Source organism: Neoarius graeffei, chromosome 11 (assembly GCF_027579695.1).
Source record: "Neoarius graeffei isolate fNeoGra1 chromosome 11, fNeoGra1.pri, whole genome shotgun sequence".
Taxonomy (NCBI): Eukaryota; Metazoa; Chordata; class Actinopteri; order Siluriformes; family Ariidae; genus Neoarius; species Neoarius graeffei.
Window position 1 is genome coordinate 30,879,017 of NC_083579.1, and position 17,954 is coordinate 30,896,970.

General features: G+C 43.7%; 1 protein-coding gene across 1 annotated transcript in view; it reads right to left on the reverse strand.

Annotated features, from left to right (window-relative positions):
• setd3 (SET domain containing 3, actin histidine methyltransferase) overlaps positions 1-17,954 on the reverse strand; it is an 88,787-nt gene that overhangs the window by 31,168 nt on the left and 39,665 nt on the right. The window contains 1 exon segment of the mRNA XM_060933709.1: positions 567-625. Within this exon segment, the coding sequence (XP_060789692.1) occupies positions 567-625 (59 nt within the window).

A 17,954-nucleotide genomic window follows, 5' to 3' on the forward strand; every position in this document is an offset into this window, starting at 1 on the left:
CCAGACTCGTCAGAGTGAAGCCAGCTATGAGCTCTCCAGCGTTTACACAGAGCTCAGTGGCCTCGTCGGCTATCGGCTCATGTACGACTTGATTTTGTGGAATAACGGTTAAAAAAAAAAAAAAAAAAAAAACCCTCTGGTTGTCTACAAATGTTCCCCCGTTTACAGCAGTTTCTACTGAAGCTTCATGACACCTCTTGTCCGTTGCCAGGTGCTGAACGTTTCGGCCTCACCTCTGCTGATAACGATCTGGCTATAATTAGTAAAATTCTCAAAAAACTCCATGGCTCCTGAAGACAGAATCATTAACTGTGACGAGATGCGATTTCATTCCTTTCACGCGTTGCCCAGCGGGAGCAGAAGCTTGCATCATGCTCAACAATCCGAAGATAAAAAGGGACCGGTGATAAATTATTCCCTCACAGATAATTTGGTGCTAATGAAAGAACAATGAGAACAAACGCCTCGTTTTAAGAGGCCAGTTTTGTACCTTTACAACCACCCTGTCCCCCCCGCCCACGAAACGTAGAGAAGCTGAAATTTGGGACACGGCAGGACAAACCAACCTGTAGTCGTCAAAGGTGAAAGCATCCTTCAGGGGCAGTTTGCTGGCGTTCGGATGAGTCTGGGATCGAAGGTGACGAGCAGAAAGAATGATAGAGAAGAAAGAAGGAAGGATAAAATGAGAGAGAGGGGGGAAAAAAAAAAAAAGATACATACACAAAATCAGTCAGTGGAATTTCATTATGTGGCTTCCTAACAAGAGCGTAGAGGAGGAAGGAGCGTCCGGTGGTGGTACTGTGGGATCATCGTGGCATTAGCCCCCCATACATCACTGTCAACTTAATTTGTTGTGCCCAGCAGCCGTCATAAATCTGCTTCATCAATTTGGGTGACAGAGAGCCACCGGTGCCACAGAAATCTACATTTAAAGGAACAGACCCGCTCCCTCCAAGGGCTCATTTGTAGCGGGTGTCATGGACATGGGGAAGGAAAAAGAAGAAAAAAAAAAGTTCCTATGGAAAACAGAAAAAAATAAAAACGGAAGGAAGAATGCAGAGGCCTCACTCAGCCAGCCGTAGCATAAAACCTTCCTGAACATGCAAAAACGAGTCATAAAAATAGACGGAGGGATGAGCGTGGGAGAGATCTCCCCACCCAGGTGCTCCTGAGGCTGCGCGTGTGGCTCTCGTCCTGCTAAATGAAGCCCCGTGCTCCACAAACCACTGGGACACAAAAGCAATTCATCATCTACGTTTGGGCACGAAGATTCGTCAGCATTAATCAAATGACCAGCACATCAGGCGTCACGTCGAAACGACCAAACAGGTTTTAATAAATGGACGAAAGGCGGATGATGTGGAAGTAGAACACTTGGAGGCATGCCGATGTAGGAAACTATTCAACAAATGATCGTCCTGGAACAGAACGGAACGTCCTAACAGAGGATTTATTTACTCTCGTAAACGTGCCAGTGTTTTAGTTCAAAATTAAAAACCACATCTTGTCCATTTATAGTTCATGTTGTGGAATAATCTATAGGGGTGTTCACACGGCAACTTTTACTCCGGTGTAGCACCGGGGCCGCCCCGGTAGAGCGTTCACACGGTACAAAGTTATACCGGTGTCGCCCCTGAAAGCTGCTTAAACCGGTGCAAATCTAACCCTGCTCGGGAGGTGGTTTAAGAAATTTACTCCGGAGTAAATGCTAGTTTGCGGGGCAGCACCGATATAAAATGGGACGTCTGAACGCTACAGGGGTAGACTTGCTACGCGTGAGGAGAGTTGATTACATACGGGCATTGCATAATTTGCATCCTGGTATTTTGCGCTTCCAAAATGGCGAATATCAACAACAACAGAACTGCGTGTCCTCCAGTGTTGCCAGATTTGGCAGTTTTAAGTGCATTTTGGCGGATTTGAACATATTTAGGGGTGGAAAACGTCAGCAATATCTGGCAACACTGGTGTCTCCATCCACGTTGTTTTCCCGGCGCTTGGTGATGCCATGACAACCAGGAAAAAGAAGTACATTTTCACGCATGCGCATATTTCATTTCCGCATTATTACTATCGGAAATGATAGTAATAATGATAGAAAATGATAGTAATAAAAGGAAATATCAAAACTTTATTACTATCAAAGGAAATGATAGTAATAAAGTTTTTGCTACTATAACACGGTCGCAGAAACTGCCGTGTGAACGCAAGTGGGGCTGCACCGGTGCTAACACGCTTCTCTCTAGTAAGCAGGGTTGTGACGTGTGAACGCTGCGCAAAATTTACACCGGTGTAAGATATATCGCAACAAAATACATCGGTGCAGCATCGATGCAAATATGTGCCGTGTGAACACCCTATATGACGCATGTTACTGCTAAACCTCTGGCTGTTCCCAAGTGCTCGCACTGGAGACTCCTTCCATCAAAAGTTCCATCAACCATTAAACACGTTCTGCTTTGGAATGTGGAACGGGTTATTAGCAAGTTGTTAATGAGCAGCTCTTCGCAGCTCGAGGTGACGTGCTTGGATACCGCTTAGCAACACGAAAGTGAGCGGAGAGCAAGTGTTAAATGTTTAAAACCCTTGACAAGATCCAGCACATAGCTTTCAGCAGTTTATAGCGCTTAAAGGGGAACTGAAGGCAAATTTATCAAAATTCTATTTCTCATTTTATTAAATATCGGAATGCATTTTGAGCGCTATTTTGTCACTGCTAGAGCAAGTTATGAGTGTTTGAAATACGCTCTAATAGATCAGTCCATACGTCAAAGCAACGGCCATAAACGAGATTCGTTGAGACCTGTGCGAGACGTCGTAGGATGGAAGTAAAACGTACAGCGGAAATCAAAGCGACCGACATCTGCCAACATTGTCAAAAGACGCGCGCGCCCTCTTTCGAATGCTGACGTAATTGAGCCGGAAGTTGTGTTTGTTTTGATAGCAATCAGGAAAGTTTGAAAAAAAGTCGGCAGTAATTGTCGTTTAAACTCGGTTTTGTGCAATACTTCGTTTGGAAAACCGTTTTCAAAACGGCGGCACCGACACCTGGCTGACACTTCACGTTTCGAAGTCTCGTGAGGATCGCGTGGATAAGCGACGCCTGCCGTGGCCCAAACGAACCAAATTCAACACGGCTAAAAACCAAATAGGCCGATAAGTATAATATTTAATTGCAATTACTTGTCAATTCGAGTCACGATAAGGTTACTAAAACCGAAAACATAAGTGAACACGTTAATTAAAAATAAAGCAAGTTTAAAAATGACTTCAGTTCTCCTTTAATCTCTTTCCTTTTCTAGAAAGATTGTCAATGTAGTTTTCCAAGTTTACTTTAGGCTCTTTTTTTTTTAAACCGCAAAGGCCTGGACTTTTAATGGATGGCGTGTGGATCTTCGCAGCAAAACAATATGGTGACTTTGCAAGGCACGTACACCAAAAATCTTGCAAAAAGCACTTATTGTAATTCTAACAGCTCAAACAAAGCAGCGCTATAATAAACATTCCCAGGGTATATAGCTCTTTTTGGAAGGTTTGGCTCCATCTTGAAGATGTAAACGGACAATTTACCGCGATGATAAACACGAAGCTCGGCTTGCCTCCTCCTCTCCGCTGCGTGCGTATGCGCGACAAACAAAGGTGTCCGATTCTAAAAACCTAATCAGAAATTTTCTATCACCGTGCGATTTTTACTGGCAAGAAAATCTACGAATCAACAGACGGCACTTTTATGAAGTTGAAATCTCCCTCGGAAAGATAACGCAGCCGCGGTACTGACATGGACACGAGTAAACAATCCCGTTGTCATAGCAACGTGATCCTTTATGTCTAAAAAGATCGTTTTTATTTCATTGAGAAAAGCAAACAAAAGCATGTGACATAAAATGAAATGATCAGGGAGCCACTGATGCGCTGTAATAAGCACGCGTTATCACGGCAAATTGTTCATTTAGATCAGGGGTCACCAAACTTTTTTCTTTGGGGGCCACATTGTCGTTCCTGACTGTGATGGGGGGCCGGGGTCGGGTCAGCTATATAACATAGAATTGTATGACCCAGACAAATATGACCACCAGCAGGCCTCATTGTGTAGTAGAGATTACTAGCCTGGCACACCCCTCTATCCCACACCCCTCTATCCCACACCCCTCTATCCCACACCCCTCTATCCCACACTCGATTCCTGGCACATATTTGTTTATCTTTACTAGTGGTTTGCAAAAGTAATAAAATCAAGTCTTCACACTTTGTTTTAATTTGAAATACCACAGATATTCCATTTATTTATTTACTAATAAAAATAACATCAAAGCTGTCAAGGTAAGAAACATCTGCCTAGTTGAGGTGATTGACACTGGCAAAGGTGAGTGGAAAATTATAAATTGTAGGTAGGCCTGTTGATATTATTAATAATTGTGTGCAGCACTTAATAAAGGTCAAATAAATAGGCCTATAAAATAAATACATTTTAAAAAACAGTGAAATTATAATATGAGCAATAGATCACAGCAGTTGTGCTGTGTCCTGCACGTCATTGCTCTCATCCATGGCCAAAGCAAAAAACTCAAATTCTGACGCTCTCTCATTCAGCTGGTCATACACGTTGTCCCCCAAATCTTCGGTTCGCCTGGTCATAGTAGGTGCGGAGAGACTCGCCGCGTTGAGCGCATCCTTCTTGTCGGGACACACCTCCTCAGCCACAGCAAGCATGCATACTTTAACAAAGTCCCCATCAGTAAACGGCTTTCCATGGGTAGCTAGTAGGTGAGCTACCTTATAGCTAGCTCGGACAGCAGCCTGGTTGATCTGGGTTTGGTGAAGGAATACATTCTGTTGTGCAGTCAGTCCGCATTTCATCCTCCGAATCCTGTCTTCTTGTTTGCCCTCGCAAACTAGCATACTCTTTGTGGCGGGTTTCGTAGTGACGACGCAGATTATATTCTTTGAAAACCGACACGCTTTCTTTACAAGAAAGCATACAAGACAAACTGCATGGTCCTTACACTGAACGAAAAAATAATCGGTGGTCCGCTGTTCTTTAAAAACTCTGCACTCGGTCAGCTTTTCGCTGACCGCTAGCCATTTTGCTGTCCTGAACACTGACAGTTCTCTGCGCGTGCGCTGCCTGTCACTGCTTGATCGCGAGCATATGACGAAAATTCGGAAAATATGAATAGTTCATTTTATAACTAAATATAAATTTTAATTGATAAAATCAACAAAATACAAGATGCAGACATGTTATTTGCCAAAAAGCAATTTAAAAAAAAAAAAAAAAAAAAAAAAAAAAGGCCATGACCACTTTTGGGGATTGTCCCATAGGGCCGGAGTCGGCCCGCGGGCCGTAGTTTGATGACCCCTGATTTAGATCTTCAAGATGTAGCCAAACCTGATAAAAAGGTTTTGTTTAGCTGAATGCCTCGTGTTGCTAAGCGGTATCCAAGCACGTCACCTCTAGCTGCAAAGAGCAGATCATAAAATATTAATCGGATTTGCAGCTGCACAATCAAAATAAAAACCAAAGAATCCTGGACACCATCTGACCAATCAGAAACAAGACGAACAGAATCTGCTTGACATATGAACACTATGAAACCCACATCAATTAAAGTCTCTTGTCCGAGACGGGATTTGTGTAGTGTTACGCAGAACCATGGCCTGACTCATTTATAAATGCCTTGAGACCTCAAGAATGGCACAGGAATAGTTAAGCGTTAACAAATCTAATATCGTCATTTTTACGATTAAAGTGATTCATATAGGTAGCGGTCTGAGTGAACGATCTTGACGTCCGTAACGTCACAGCAGGAAGTCTATCGGTCTCCTCGCCATTTCCGCTATACTAAAACACAGAGCTGACTGCAACTCCGATCCTCCATTTTGAGCCAATTTATCACCACGCCATGTAGAGGTGTTGCTGGCGGGTGCAGCGACACAACAGAAGGTGGATTTACGTTGCATTCACGGCCCAAGAATGTTCAAACTGCAAAGATTTGGACGCGTTTTGCGAGAAGTTCATGGCTTGGGCGCCTGCGAAGTGGTCTCTGCTCTGCTCATTTTACTGAAGACTCGTACGAGACCTCTGATCTGTTGGAGCGTTGGCTATAAGCCCATATTGAAAGAGGGTGCAATACCAACAATTAAAAGGAAAAGAAAACTACAAGAAAAGGAAAGCAAGTTCAGTTGCACCAGTTCTCCCGGAGTGTGAGCCGAGGGTTTTTGGTAAAACCCAGGACGGGATGGGACAGGACCTATCGCTTGGGCAGTGTTGCCAAAACCGGTGATGTCCCTTCCTGTCCCGGGGTTTAGTAAATGCCTGAGCCGAGCAGTAATGGCGGAGTACTCAGCATGGAGAAAACGGAGAATGAGTGGAGCAGCTGTCTGATTTCTCCGCTGGGTATGCTTGCCTCAGCAGCTATATCTCACCCTTACATGGAAGAAGCGAATGAACGGAGAACTGAAAGTCAGACTGTTTCAAAAACAAAATCGGCCTTCGAGAAGCGAGAACACAGACGGGTAAGCTCTGACCTCATTTAGATACAAAACCCTACTCATTGTTTACCTGTGTTGTGTGTTCAAGTTACCAGTATAAGATTATTTAATTTGCTTCAGAATGTGATCGTCTCAGTTCATCTGATTATTTAAATTAGCCTTTTACGTTTAACAGTGAAAATGCATGTGTGTACATGCATGTTGCATGTACACTACCGTTCAAAAGTTTGGGGTCACTTTGAAATGTCCTTATTTTTGAAAGAAAAGCACTGTTCTTTTCAATGAAGATCACTTTAAACTAATCAGAAATCCACTCTATACATTGCTAATGTGGTAAATGACTATTCTAGCTGCAAATGTCTGGTTTTTGGTGCAATATCTCCATAGGTGTATAGAGGCCCATTTCCAGCAACTCTCACTCCAGTGTTCTAATGGTACAATGTGTTTGCTCATTGCCTCAGAAGGCTAATGGATGATTAGAAAACCCTTGTACAATCATGTTAGCACAGCTGAAAACAGTTGAGCTCTTTAGAGAAGCTATAAAACTGACCTTCCTTTGAGCAGATTGAGTTTCTGGAGCATCACATTTGTGGGGTCGATTAAATGCTCAAAATGGCCAGAAAAATGTCTCGACTATATTTTCTATTCATTTTACAACTTATGGTGGTAAATAAAAGTGTGACTTTTCATGGAAAACACAAAATTGTCTGGGGGACCCCAAACTTTTGAACGGTAGTGTACATGCATGCATTTTCAGTCATCTGTCTGAAATCACTCCAAATCAGTCATTTCCTTTCTTTCTGTTTGTCCGTCGTATGGATTCGAGACGGCTCGGTTTCACCAGTTTGTTACGGAACGCGATCTCCAATTTCCATTCGCCGTATCCTTCCAGAAATGTTCACGTGGCCGAAACGTTGTGGTGATTTGGTGGAGCGCGGCTGCATCACGTACGTGAAGTTTAACAAACAATCGTAACGCGATGCTGTGCTGAACAGCTCAATCCAGAATACGCAGCTCTCCAGGAATCTAAAGCCAAGTGCAGTTTTTTCCAGGAATCTAAAGCCAAAAGCAGTGACAAATCTGTACCAGGGTCTCATTTACAGCAGTATACCTCCCACCACTAGAGGATACACACACACACACGTCAAGCAGCATAATTAGATCGACTCGAACAGAGTAGAATAAGCATGAAATGAAACCACTCAGAGGTGGTAGCTAACTTTTGCCTTGCATGTCTCGTCCCATTAATCAATTTCACTGACACTAATTGAGCCCCGTACTACCACTTGCTGGTTTGCTCCCCACACACACACACACAAAGGGAGAGACTCCAAGTGTGTGAAGTCGGCAGGTTTAGCCCTGATGCTGATTCAGGAGTATGGGACGGAGTTGGGCTGTGAACTCGCCCTGTTCTTCAATTCCTATTTTACTGAAACTCCTCCTTCACACGCTTTTGGTATGATAGCTGAGACGCAACAAACACTCAGGGAAAGATAAAGTTTAACAAGCCAGCCTTACACATACACACACACTTCTCTGATTTTCTCCTTCAAAGCCAGTGTTGAAGGACTGGACCAGCTTTGAAGTCACGTCTACAAACCTTTGATAGACAACCATTAAAAGATAAGCAGCCAAAAAGACCGCAAGGGCGTGAGGTTTGAGGTCGGCACTGCAGCGTCGGAGCTTAAAGTCCAAAAAAGTCGAACCTCCGTCAGATAGAGTGTATTTGGAGGTTTGATGGAAGTAATAGCGCACATCTCAAGAGGACGTTCCCTCATAGTCACACTTTCACAGCCAGCTGGACCAAACGCAGGAGACCGTCACGGCCTTCACCAGGGAGCAGGAACGGTTTAAACGGGCAATCATGGCATCCTCAGCCCTCCGAGATCAGCGAGCTGGGAGTGAGCCTTAGCACCTGGGCATGTTAATCGGCTCAATTATGTATACGATTAGCTGAACGGAGGAGAGGGGAAGCTCTGGGGAACCGGGGCCATCCTCCGCTCACGCTGGACGCTGATCAGAGTCAGGGCCACACTGCAAACTTCATTATCTGAAGGAGGCTTTGAAACAAGGGGGGGGGGGGGAAGCATGAAAGAAAGAACGCGGCATGGAAAAAGAGAGGATGCGGAGGTAGCTGGAGACAGCGTCGGTGATGAGAGTGGAGTTTTCAGAGGGACGACGCCTTCTGCGGCTCGAGCTCTTGACGCATTAGCGGAGAGGGGTAATTCATCATAGAGCCGAGCCCACACTGGCACCATGTGGGGCAGCAGAGGATGGGAGGGGGCAGCGTCCCGTAAATCAATTAAAAAACAAAAAGCTCTCACGCCGAGCTCCGGCTTTTTTTTAACGAGCCGACGGGAAACGAAGCTAATTGGTCGCTGGTCTGCAGGAGGGCTTTGGGTCCTTGGAGCCTTGAGACCTTCTGTGTTTTAGCCCAACTGGCATTACAAGAACATTTCATAGCTATTGATTCCCCCCCCACCACCACCTTTTCTTTTATCAGCTGGATCACATGATGACCCTTCTTCCAGTTTGGTTTCTTCTTTTAATTAAACATAGAAAAAAATAATACGTCTTCTTGATAGAAAAGAAAAAATCGTTCATTTTGCTCTCCCATACTAGCTTGGAAGGTCAGGCAAAATATCTTGCGAGATACGGGGAAGGGGAGCGTGTAGCGTACCGCAGGGACCCTATTCATTTCTCATCAACGGCGGCAGATGCAGCACACCAAGGTTACTTTGCATTCGCTGCATAGCGGGGTCACCTTATGAGGTCCTCCTCCCCCATACACACGGCCCTGGCGAGGACAGAACAGCCATCATCGGTCCCCTACGGACAGGAAAAGCACTCGGATACGCATCAGAGGGCCCTGACAATGGCCCATCCCTCTTTACATGGGGAAGAAAATGCATATAAAATATGTATATTTAAAAAAAAAAAAAAAAAAAAAAGTCACCCAATTCCAGAAGACGGAGGGCCACAGCCTTGCTAGCGTGACCTGATGAAAGGGGAGGAGGACTTCCTGATAAGGAAGACACATTGGAGCGGGAGGCCAGAATATATGGGACTGGATGGGGGGGGGGGGGGGGGGGGGGCACACACACACACACACACACAACACGTCAGTCTCTTTCTCAACATGTGCGGAAGGTACAATCAGGTCAATTCGATTCAAAGCCGATGCGACAAGCTAATTTTCCAGCCCGGTCATCTGCGGCCGGCTCCGAAGAGCGCCTGACATTGACGGAAGTCATTACGGTGACATCGGCTCGCAACCTGAGGAGCCGAGAGGAGAGGAGGAGGAGAATAGGAGCATGGACAGGACACTCAGCGAAGGGCCAAAGCGACAACGTCCAACCTCTCCGAAAGAATCTCAGATCTCCAACCAAGCAAGAAACACGTCTTGCGGTCGGGGTGTGACCAAAAAAAAAAAAAAAAAAAAAAAAAAAAAATCACATCACTAAACCTGGAAGCATTATGATAGACGTTTTTTAAATATATTATTACAGGGACAGGAGTGTTTTACTGGGAAATACACCATCTCTCATACGAGCTCCATCTGGGACATGGAGAACCAAAACCGTGACATAAATCTCTATCGGTCAGTCGCGAGGAAATTGTTTTGATAAATTTGGGTACTGTGTGTTTGTGAAATAAAAAGGGAAAAAAACAAAAAACAAAAAAACGTTGGCTTAAAGATGAAGTTTATCGCCTCGTGTTGAAAACCTCGCATCTTTCATTCGAAATGCATCACGGATCTGAATGACATATTTAAATAATATTGTCTGGCTTTATTTCGTGGCCTATCAGATACATTCCATTCAGCTACTCGTCTTCCACTCATTCAATATCATGCTAGCTGAATGGAATAGATCTGATATACCACCTCACTCAACGCCAGCTATTATTATAATACCGTATTTTCTGGACTATAAGCCGCTACTTTTTTCCTAGGTTTTGAACCATGCGGCTTATACAAAGGTGCGGCTATTCTGTGGATTTTTCTTCCACCACTAGGGGCGCTCTAACCGGAAGTAGAATCAAAAATTAGACGAAAAATCAATGCAAAGAAGAATTAGCAGATCTTTAGCAGATAGAACACGCACGACAAATTACTAACTGGTAATTATTTTCAAATCCAGCAAAGACGATTAAAGTGACTTGTGGTTTCAAACACAGGAGAAATGAAGGTAAATAAATACCGGTTATTTTCTCTTGGTTCTGTTCCGTTTTAATCAGCAAAGTTGCTGCCGTGTTAAAAGGCACTGTTCGGAAAGAATCTGTTCAGGTACATACATGTACATTTACAGTACAAAATCGTTCTGTACATGCAGTAAATATCTAATTTTTCACCATAGATATCTGCGGCTTATAGCCCGGTGCGGCTTGTATATCTTTTTTTTATTTTTAAAATAGAGCGGATGTGGCTTACATACAGGCGTGCTCTATAGTCCAGAAAATACGGTAATCACTTCATATCAGCATTCTCGAAGGCCAGTGCTAGCTTACCCACGACTCGGTGCCGTCACCTTCCAGCCGGTGTAGCGTTCAGCAGTAGTGTTAACGAAGCCCAGTGCTATCGAGAGCTAAATCGCACAGGCTAACAACCGAGAAACTAAGATATTGGTCTCCAGACTCTCCTTCCACACAGCTCGCTACAGCATTTGTAATTTACTTAGTTACTTTCAAAATCGACATCTACACACAACGGAGCGACCTGGCAGCCAAAATCATCTCAAAATCTTCCGCTTTTAACGAAGCAAACCTGGCGGCCATGTTTGTTTACAGACTGTCACAGTCGCTGGCTAAACCATATTCAACGCTCATTCTCCATTGGGTAGAGTGACGTACACTACCGTTCAAAAGTTTAGGGTCACTTTGAAATGTCCTTATTTTTGAAAGAAAAGCGCTGTTCTTTTCAATGAAGATCACTTTAAACTAATCAGAAATCCACTCTATACATTGCTAATGTGGTAAATGACTATTCTAGCTGCAAATGTCTGGTTTTTGGTGCAATATCTCCATAGGTGTATAGAGGCCCATTTCCAGCAACTCTCACTCCAGTGTTCTAATGGTACAATGTGTTTGCTCATTGCCTCAGAAGGCTAATGGATGATTAGAAAACCCTTGTACAATCATGTTAGCACAGCTGAAAACAGTTGAGCTCTTTAGAGAAGCTATAAAACTGACCTTCCTTTGAGCAGATTGAGTTTCTGGAGCATCACATTTGTGGGGTCGATTAAATGCTCAAAATGGCCAGAAAAATGTCTCGACTAGATTTTCTATTCATTTTACAACTTATGGTGGGAAATGAAAGTGTGACTTTTCATGGAAAACACAAAATTGTCTGGGTGACCCCAAACTGTTGAACGGTAGTGTAATACGCGCCGGATAAGCGATATGCTAACAATATTGCATGCTACCAAACCAAATGAATGAAAGCTGCGAGAAGGGAATAGAATACGTGTTTTTAGTCCATCGAAAAAGCAGCCCGTATGTATAATAACTCCCGATATTTCACTCCAAGTGTTTTCCCGCCGACTAGGTGCGCATTGTCAAAATGGTGAACTGGTTCAAAATTAAAATTCTTTTGATTAACCTGCATTTTGATTTTTTTTGTGTGTCAAAATTAAATCCTGATTTTTTTTTTTTAAAGATATTTATAACTACAGAAAAAGATGTTTAAAAAGTGCATATTCTGGAGCAATTTCATGTTTTTTTTTTTATATGAAAAGTATGTCCCTTCACACACTCATCCAGAAGGGTAATTTTGCACAAGGCCATCTGTCTGCAGCAGAAAAAAAATAAAACATCTGGAAAAATCCCAAGGGAGTCTGGAGCCAGATTCGTGACGTCACCTGCGGAAGCGCCAGCAGGCTGCGCGAGCTTTGCACGGTTTCAGTGCACAGCCTGTGTAGACCAAGCGCTCCCATTTCTCTCTCATTCACTACGTTTACATGCACATAGAGAGAATCGAATTTCTGCCGTTGCTCGACTGAAATCGAAGTTCAAAATGCCATGTATACACCTTAATTCGGCTGAAATTGAACCAAACTTGATTTCTCGGAATCGAGCTACACGACCTAGTTTATGCGATTTCTGCCAAGCTACATTGTGCATGTATACCCTATCGAGCTAGTTGTCGAGCTACTTCCGGAAGTGACGAGTGACGAGACCACAAGCGGGAAACACAACAGCCTCGGTCGGCATGACAACGAATCATGACACCGGCATGAATCTTTTCTTTTTGTGGCATTGTTTGCACTGTTAAAATTTAGCTCACTTACTGTATCACCAAATACATCTGTACAGCTGTTGCATAGCTGTGAATTTTGTACATAAACAAGTCATTGTATTTGTGTATGTATATATATATATATATATATATATATATATATATATATATATATATATATATATATATATATATAAATAAACATCTGAAGAATGTCAATAAAAACAAAACAATTGAACTTTTTGTGTGTTTATTAAGACACAAGTTAAATTGTAAGCAAAAAATGGACTTTAGAAAAATATTATTGTGCAAAATAAGTTGTCTTACAAAACAGTGGTCTGCGCCGGACAGCTTGTAGCCATAGTCTGTTAGAGCAAGCCTAACAGCTTGAACACGGAACTGCTAGTGTTGCCAGATTGGGGGTTTTAAGTGCATTTTAGCGGATTTGAACATGTTTTGGGGTGGAAAACGTCAGCAGTATCTGGCAACACTATAGCTCTTCTTCATGACGACAACCGGAAGTGTACCAACACGATGGGGCGTGTAGCGCCACGTGTGGCTCGGGTGCACAATGCACCTTGCACAATAGCCCGATTTCACTTGTGCATGTAGGATTGGATTTCTCTGGCACCCCTGCTGGGACCCTTTGCTTGATTACCAACAGCAGCTCGATTTGGACGTGCATGTAAACGTAGTCACTGACTGGTCTTTTGGGAAACGATGAGTATTAATCCCATCAAGATTGGTGTTGCTACACCCTCCTACGATACATCTGTTAACCATTTTAATAATTACGCGATAACGTTGAAGAAACTTGCAGAAAACCGCCAGGCCGTTTTCTCATAAACAAACCAGCGCTGGCGTAGGATTCAGAGGGAGGCGTCCCGCACGCGATGTCACGAAAATCAATGTTTGCCGGGAAATCCAAATGCCGAGTTTTTTCAGAGGCGGACCAATTCGCCTCAAATGGCTTGATTTCAACTGAATTTTTCTGGAATTGCGCAAGACAAAAAAAAAAATTGCACTAAATGTGACAGGTATTTGACCAAAGTTTAAGATAAAATAGAAGTACACTGATCTTGCTCCTGAATTTACCTGTGATATGCACTTTAAATATATCTTAGAAAAGCACATTAGGACAATATCAATACTATATTATATGGTCATATCACCCAGGATTAGGCGACAACCAACAGCTATCGGGAGATTAAAACTGCACATCTTTGATGGTGAGACACGAGCACAAAAAAGTTCTAGACCCCCGTTTCTACTTTAAAGACTTTTCACCAGCCAGAGCTACAGTTCTTTCCAGACATCTTCAGATTCTGGTTAACCCTCTACTGCCCCCTAATGCACAGATATCCATCTGTAGTTGAGGAGGCACCACTGTACCCACACACACAGGACCCCACCCATTTCTAATGAACTGATGAATCAAATAGACTAGGGGATTTTAAAAACCCACCATCTCTTAATTACGTCCCTGAAACAAATCACTGTATCCAAAATGGCACAAATTTGTCAGATTAAGATGAGATTAAGGCTGAGAAAACAATAAAACCCGGTCTAATTACTCGACAGCTCCTCCACACGTTCAGCCGGAGACTCGAAACCATTTAATAAAGCGAAAACGTCAATCGACTCGGCGACACCATGACAAACACATTAACGATTCCCCATGAATATTTGATACTTATCTTCACAATAATGTGAAATATTACCTTTTTCTAATTGACAGTCATCTAATGAAAGAGGCAGAAAAGCACCAGCAAGATGTTTTGAACAAAATTCAGAGGAACAGAGCAGATTATTGCTTCTTTAATAGCGGAGAAGAGGAACGTAAACAGACGTAATATTTATTGCTCCGAGCGTGGACGTGCTTAAATTAAATCGCTGTGTAAGCAAGTCACTTTAAAAAAAAAAAAAAAGCCACGTCAAGATTTTCACTTACAAATTGCAATCTGGAATAATAACACAATCAATTAATTTCACTAAAGGATGATGAGGGATTCATTAATTCAGGAGATACAGCGGTGGTTGAGAGACGTGCGTTTTATTATCTGTAATCATTTGAGGACTTTATATAATCAGATCATAAACACGGAGTCGTCTCGGATGACAGAACTGACAGGAAAGAGACCCCGTGTGTTCGTTACACAAGGAAATGGAGATCACAGAAGGATATACAGTGGACACTGAGCGTGTCGAAGCGTTCAGCTGGAAGTCACTGAACCGTCCTTCTGTAAAACAGTGAACCAGCATGATACAGCTGTTCAAGTGCATTTAGTAGAAATACAGAGGCGGTTATTGAGAAATAGCCCGACGCTCTCAGGTGGGGTTTACATTAGACCGTATCCGTCTCGGATGCACTATCCGTGCACATTAAAACGCCGGGAAACGACTCCACAGGCGGAACAACTTGAATCCGCCAGGGCCCACGTATTCAACCCAGTTCGTATCTGATCCGGTGCTGTGTAAACATTGAGGAACGAGGAAACGCTGTGCTGAGCTCTAGCTGACGTCGTCATTGGACAACGTCACTGTGACGTCCACCTTCCTGATTCGCTGGCGTTGGGATCACACACACAGCGGCTCAGTCCCGAATCACTGCTCGTACGCTTCACTCGCGCGCTCTGAGCTGCGCAGGGCCGGAGTGCGCACCCTCCAGAGGGCACTCGCTGTTCAGGGCGGAGTGATTTGGAGCACAGGAGGAAGCGCTGAGCCGCACTGAGGTTTATTTACACATTTCAACTTATTTACCTCCTTCAGGCGCTTAAACTCAGTGAGAACATGAACATCACAGCCAGGTGCATTTATCTGCTGGAGAAGGTGTTCGCTTGCCATCCTTCCACTTGCAAGTGGTGAGTGACTTGCGCATGCCCGATATGCACTGGGATCATGTGACGTGCCGTCTAATTAGTCATGTGATTAGCGTATCCGTGTATTGGCGTTGCTGTGTGCACGCGAATCGTTTTAAAAACGTTAATCTGATGATCCGCTGAGACGGTCTAATGTAAACACCACCTCAATCACCTCGAGCAACTTGACAAAATGGCGGCTGATCGCTTCGTCACCGTAAGTGAGGAAGAATTAGAAAATGATGAAAGAAAAACGCTGTTCCTACAAGCACTAAAGATGCTCCGAAGTTTAGTCCAAAACTATTTAAAGGTAAGGTGGAGCTGAGATTTATTTTATCTACATTAAGCCTAGGTCACAACCGGACGTACGATTTTTTGGCGTTTCCCAAATCACTGCGTTTTTTTTGTTCGTGGAGAAAGACGCACGTTGGCCGTAAGTTTGTCTTGCAACCTGAAAAAAAAAACGTAAGCGCCCGTAGAGTTTGTTTGACAAGACAAAGAACCTCTGCGGCCGGTCTGCGGCTCGAAAATCAGCACGTCATACGCGCGCCCTCCGTGCGTTTCTTGCACGTAGACTGGCCGTAGGAGCACGTACGTACAGCCGGTTGTGACCGAGGCTTTACCTTACAGGCTGGCGGCACGGTGGTGTAGTGGTTAGCGCTGTCGCCTCACAGCAAGAAGGTCCTGGGTTCGAGCCCCGTGGCCGGCGAGGGCCTTTCTGTGCGGAGTTTGCATGTTGTCCCCGTGTCCGCGTGGGTTTCCTCCGGGTGCTCCGGTTTCCCCCACAGTCCAAAGACATGCAGGTTAGGTTAACTGGTGACTCTAAATTGAGCGTAGGTGTGAATGTGAGTGTGAATGGTTGTCTGTGTCTATGTGTCAGCCCTGTGATGACCTGGCGACTTGTCCAGGGTGTACCCCGCCTTTCACCCGTAGTCAGCTGGGATAGGCTCCAGCTTGCCTGCGACCCTGTAGAACAGGATAAAGCGGCTACAGATGAGAGATGAGACGAGACATTACAGGCTTTTAGCAGACGCTCTTATCCAGAAAGCGACGTACAACGTACCCGGGGGAGCCGCTGGGGGTTAAGGTGCCTTGCTCGAGGGCATTTCAGCCATTCCTGGTAGTCCAGGGAATCAAACTGGCGACCTATTTCAAAAATTATGTGAGTCGGCATAGATAAGTGACAAGTCTGCGCCACGCCTTTACTGCATTTGCATAACACTTTCGAAGATTTTAATTTTGTCTTTCAATAATCACCTACGCATTTATACGAGAACAATCATCTACATCAGGCTCCGTGAATAAGAACCTCGATTTTGTCTCGTGAATATTGGCAAATAGTAAGCTTCACCTCCTGCAAATAATTGTTAATTAACAGGGCTCTCATGTATTTAGTGTCAAATCTGTTTCAGTGCTAGACACTCAGAGCACAGACCTCAGCCGACTGATATGCAACCGCAACCACTATCCATCAATCTAAAATATAGGATGTAAATTAGTCTGGATACATTTCCAAAACTACTACAATGACACACCTACACGTGTATTCCAGAGGGTTACTGGTACCCATGAATATGGAGTGACAAGGACCCATCGTATTTCTACATTGGTTGTTTTGTCCCTGTTGAACTTTACTGCCATCTGCTGTACGGCATTGTTGAGCGCAGACTTCCACCACAGCCGCATCATCGCGAAAGTGAAACTAGATTTGTGGATCCGTTGCATGACTCAAATCTCATCTCATTATCTCTAGCCGCTTTATCCTGTTCTACAGGGTCGCATGACTCAAATCTGCCCCAAATTTTAACGAGCTCTTACTTGGCTCATACTACATCCTTCCACCAAGTTTCAGGGAATTCATGTTGGTAGGTTTTACAAAACCCGGCTTCCAACCAACCAACCACAGTACCAAAAACAACCTCCTTGGTGGAGATAAATAATCAAGATCATGATAAATTCTCTCAATACATGTTTGAGATTTCGGATCCATCACTAAATCTTATTACGCATTAAGTTTTTTTTTTACTATTACAAACGATAATTAAAATATATTTACTTAAAGGAGAACCGAAGGCTTTCTTCATCATCAAAATTCTATTTCTCCTAATTTTATAAAATATCGGAATGCACTTTTGATCGCCATTTTGTCTATCAGTCCATATGTCAAAGCAACGGCTGTAAACGAGATTCGTTGAGACCTGTGCGAGATGTCGTAGGACAGAAGTAAAACGTACAGCAGAAATCAAAGCGACCGACACCTGCCAACGTTGCCAAAGACACACGCGCCCTCTTTCGAATGCTGACGTAATCAAGCCGGAAGTTGTGTTTGTTTTGATAGCAATCAGGAAAGTTTGAAAAAAGTAGGCAGT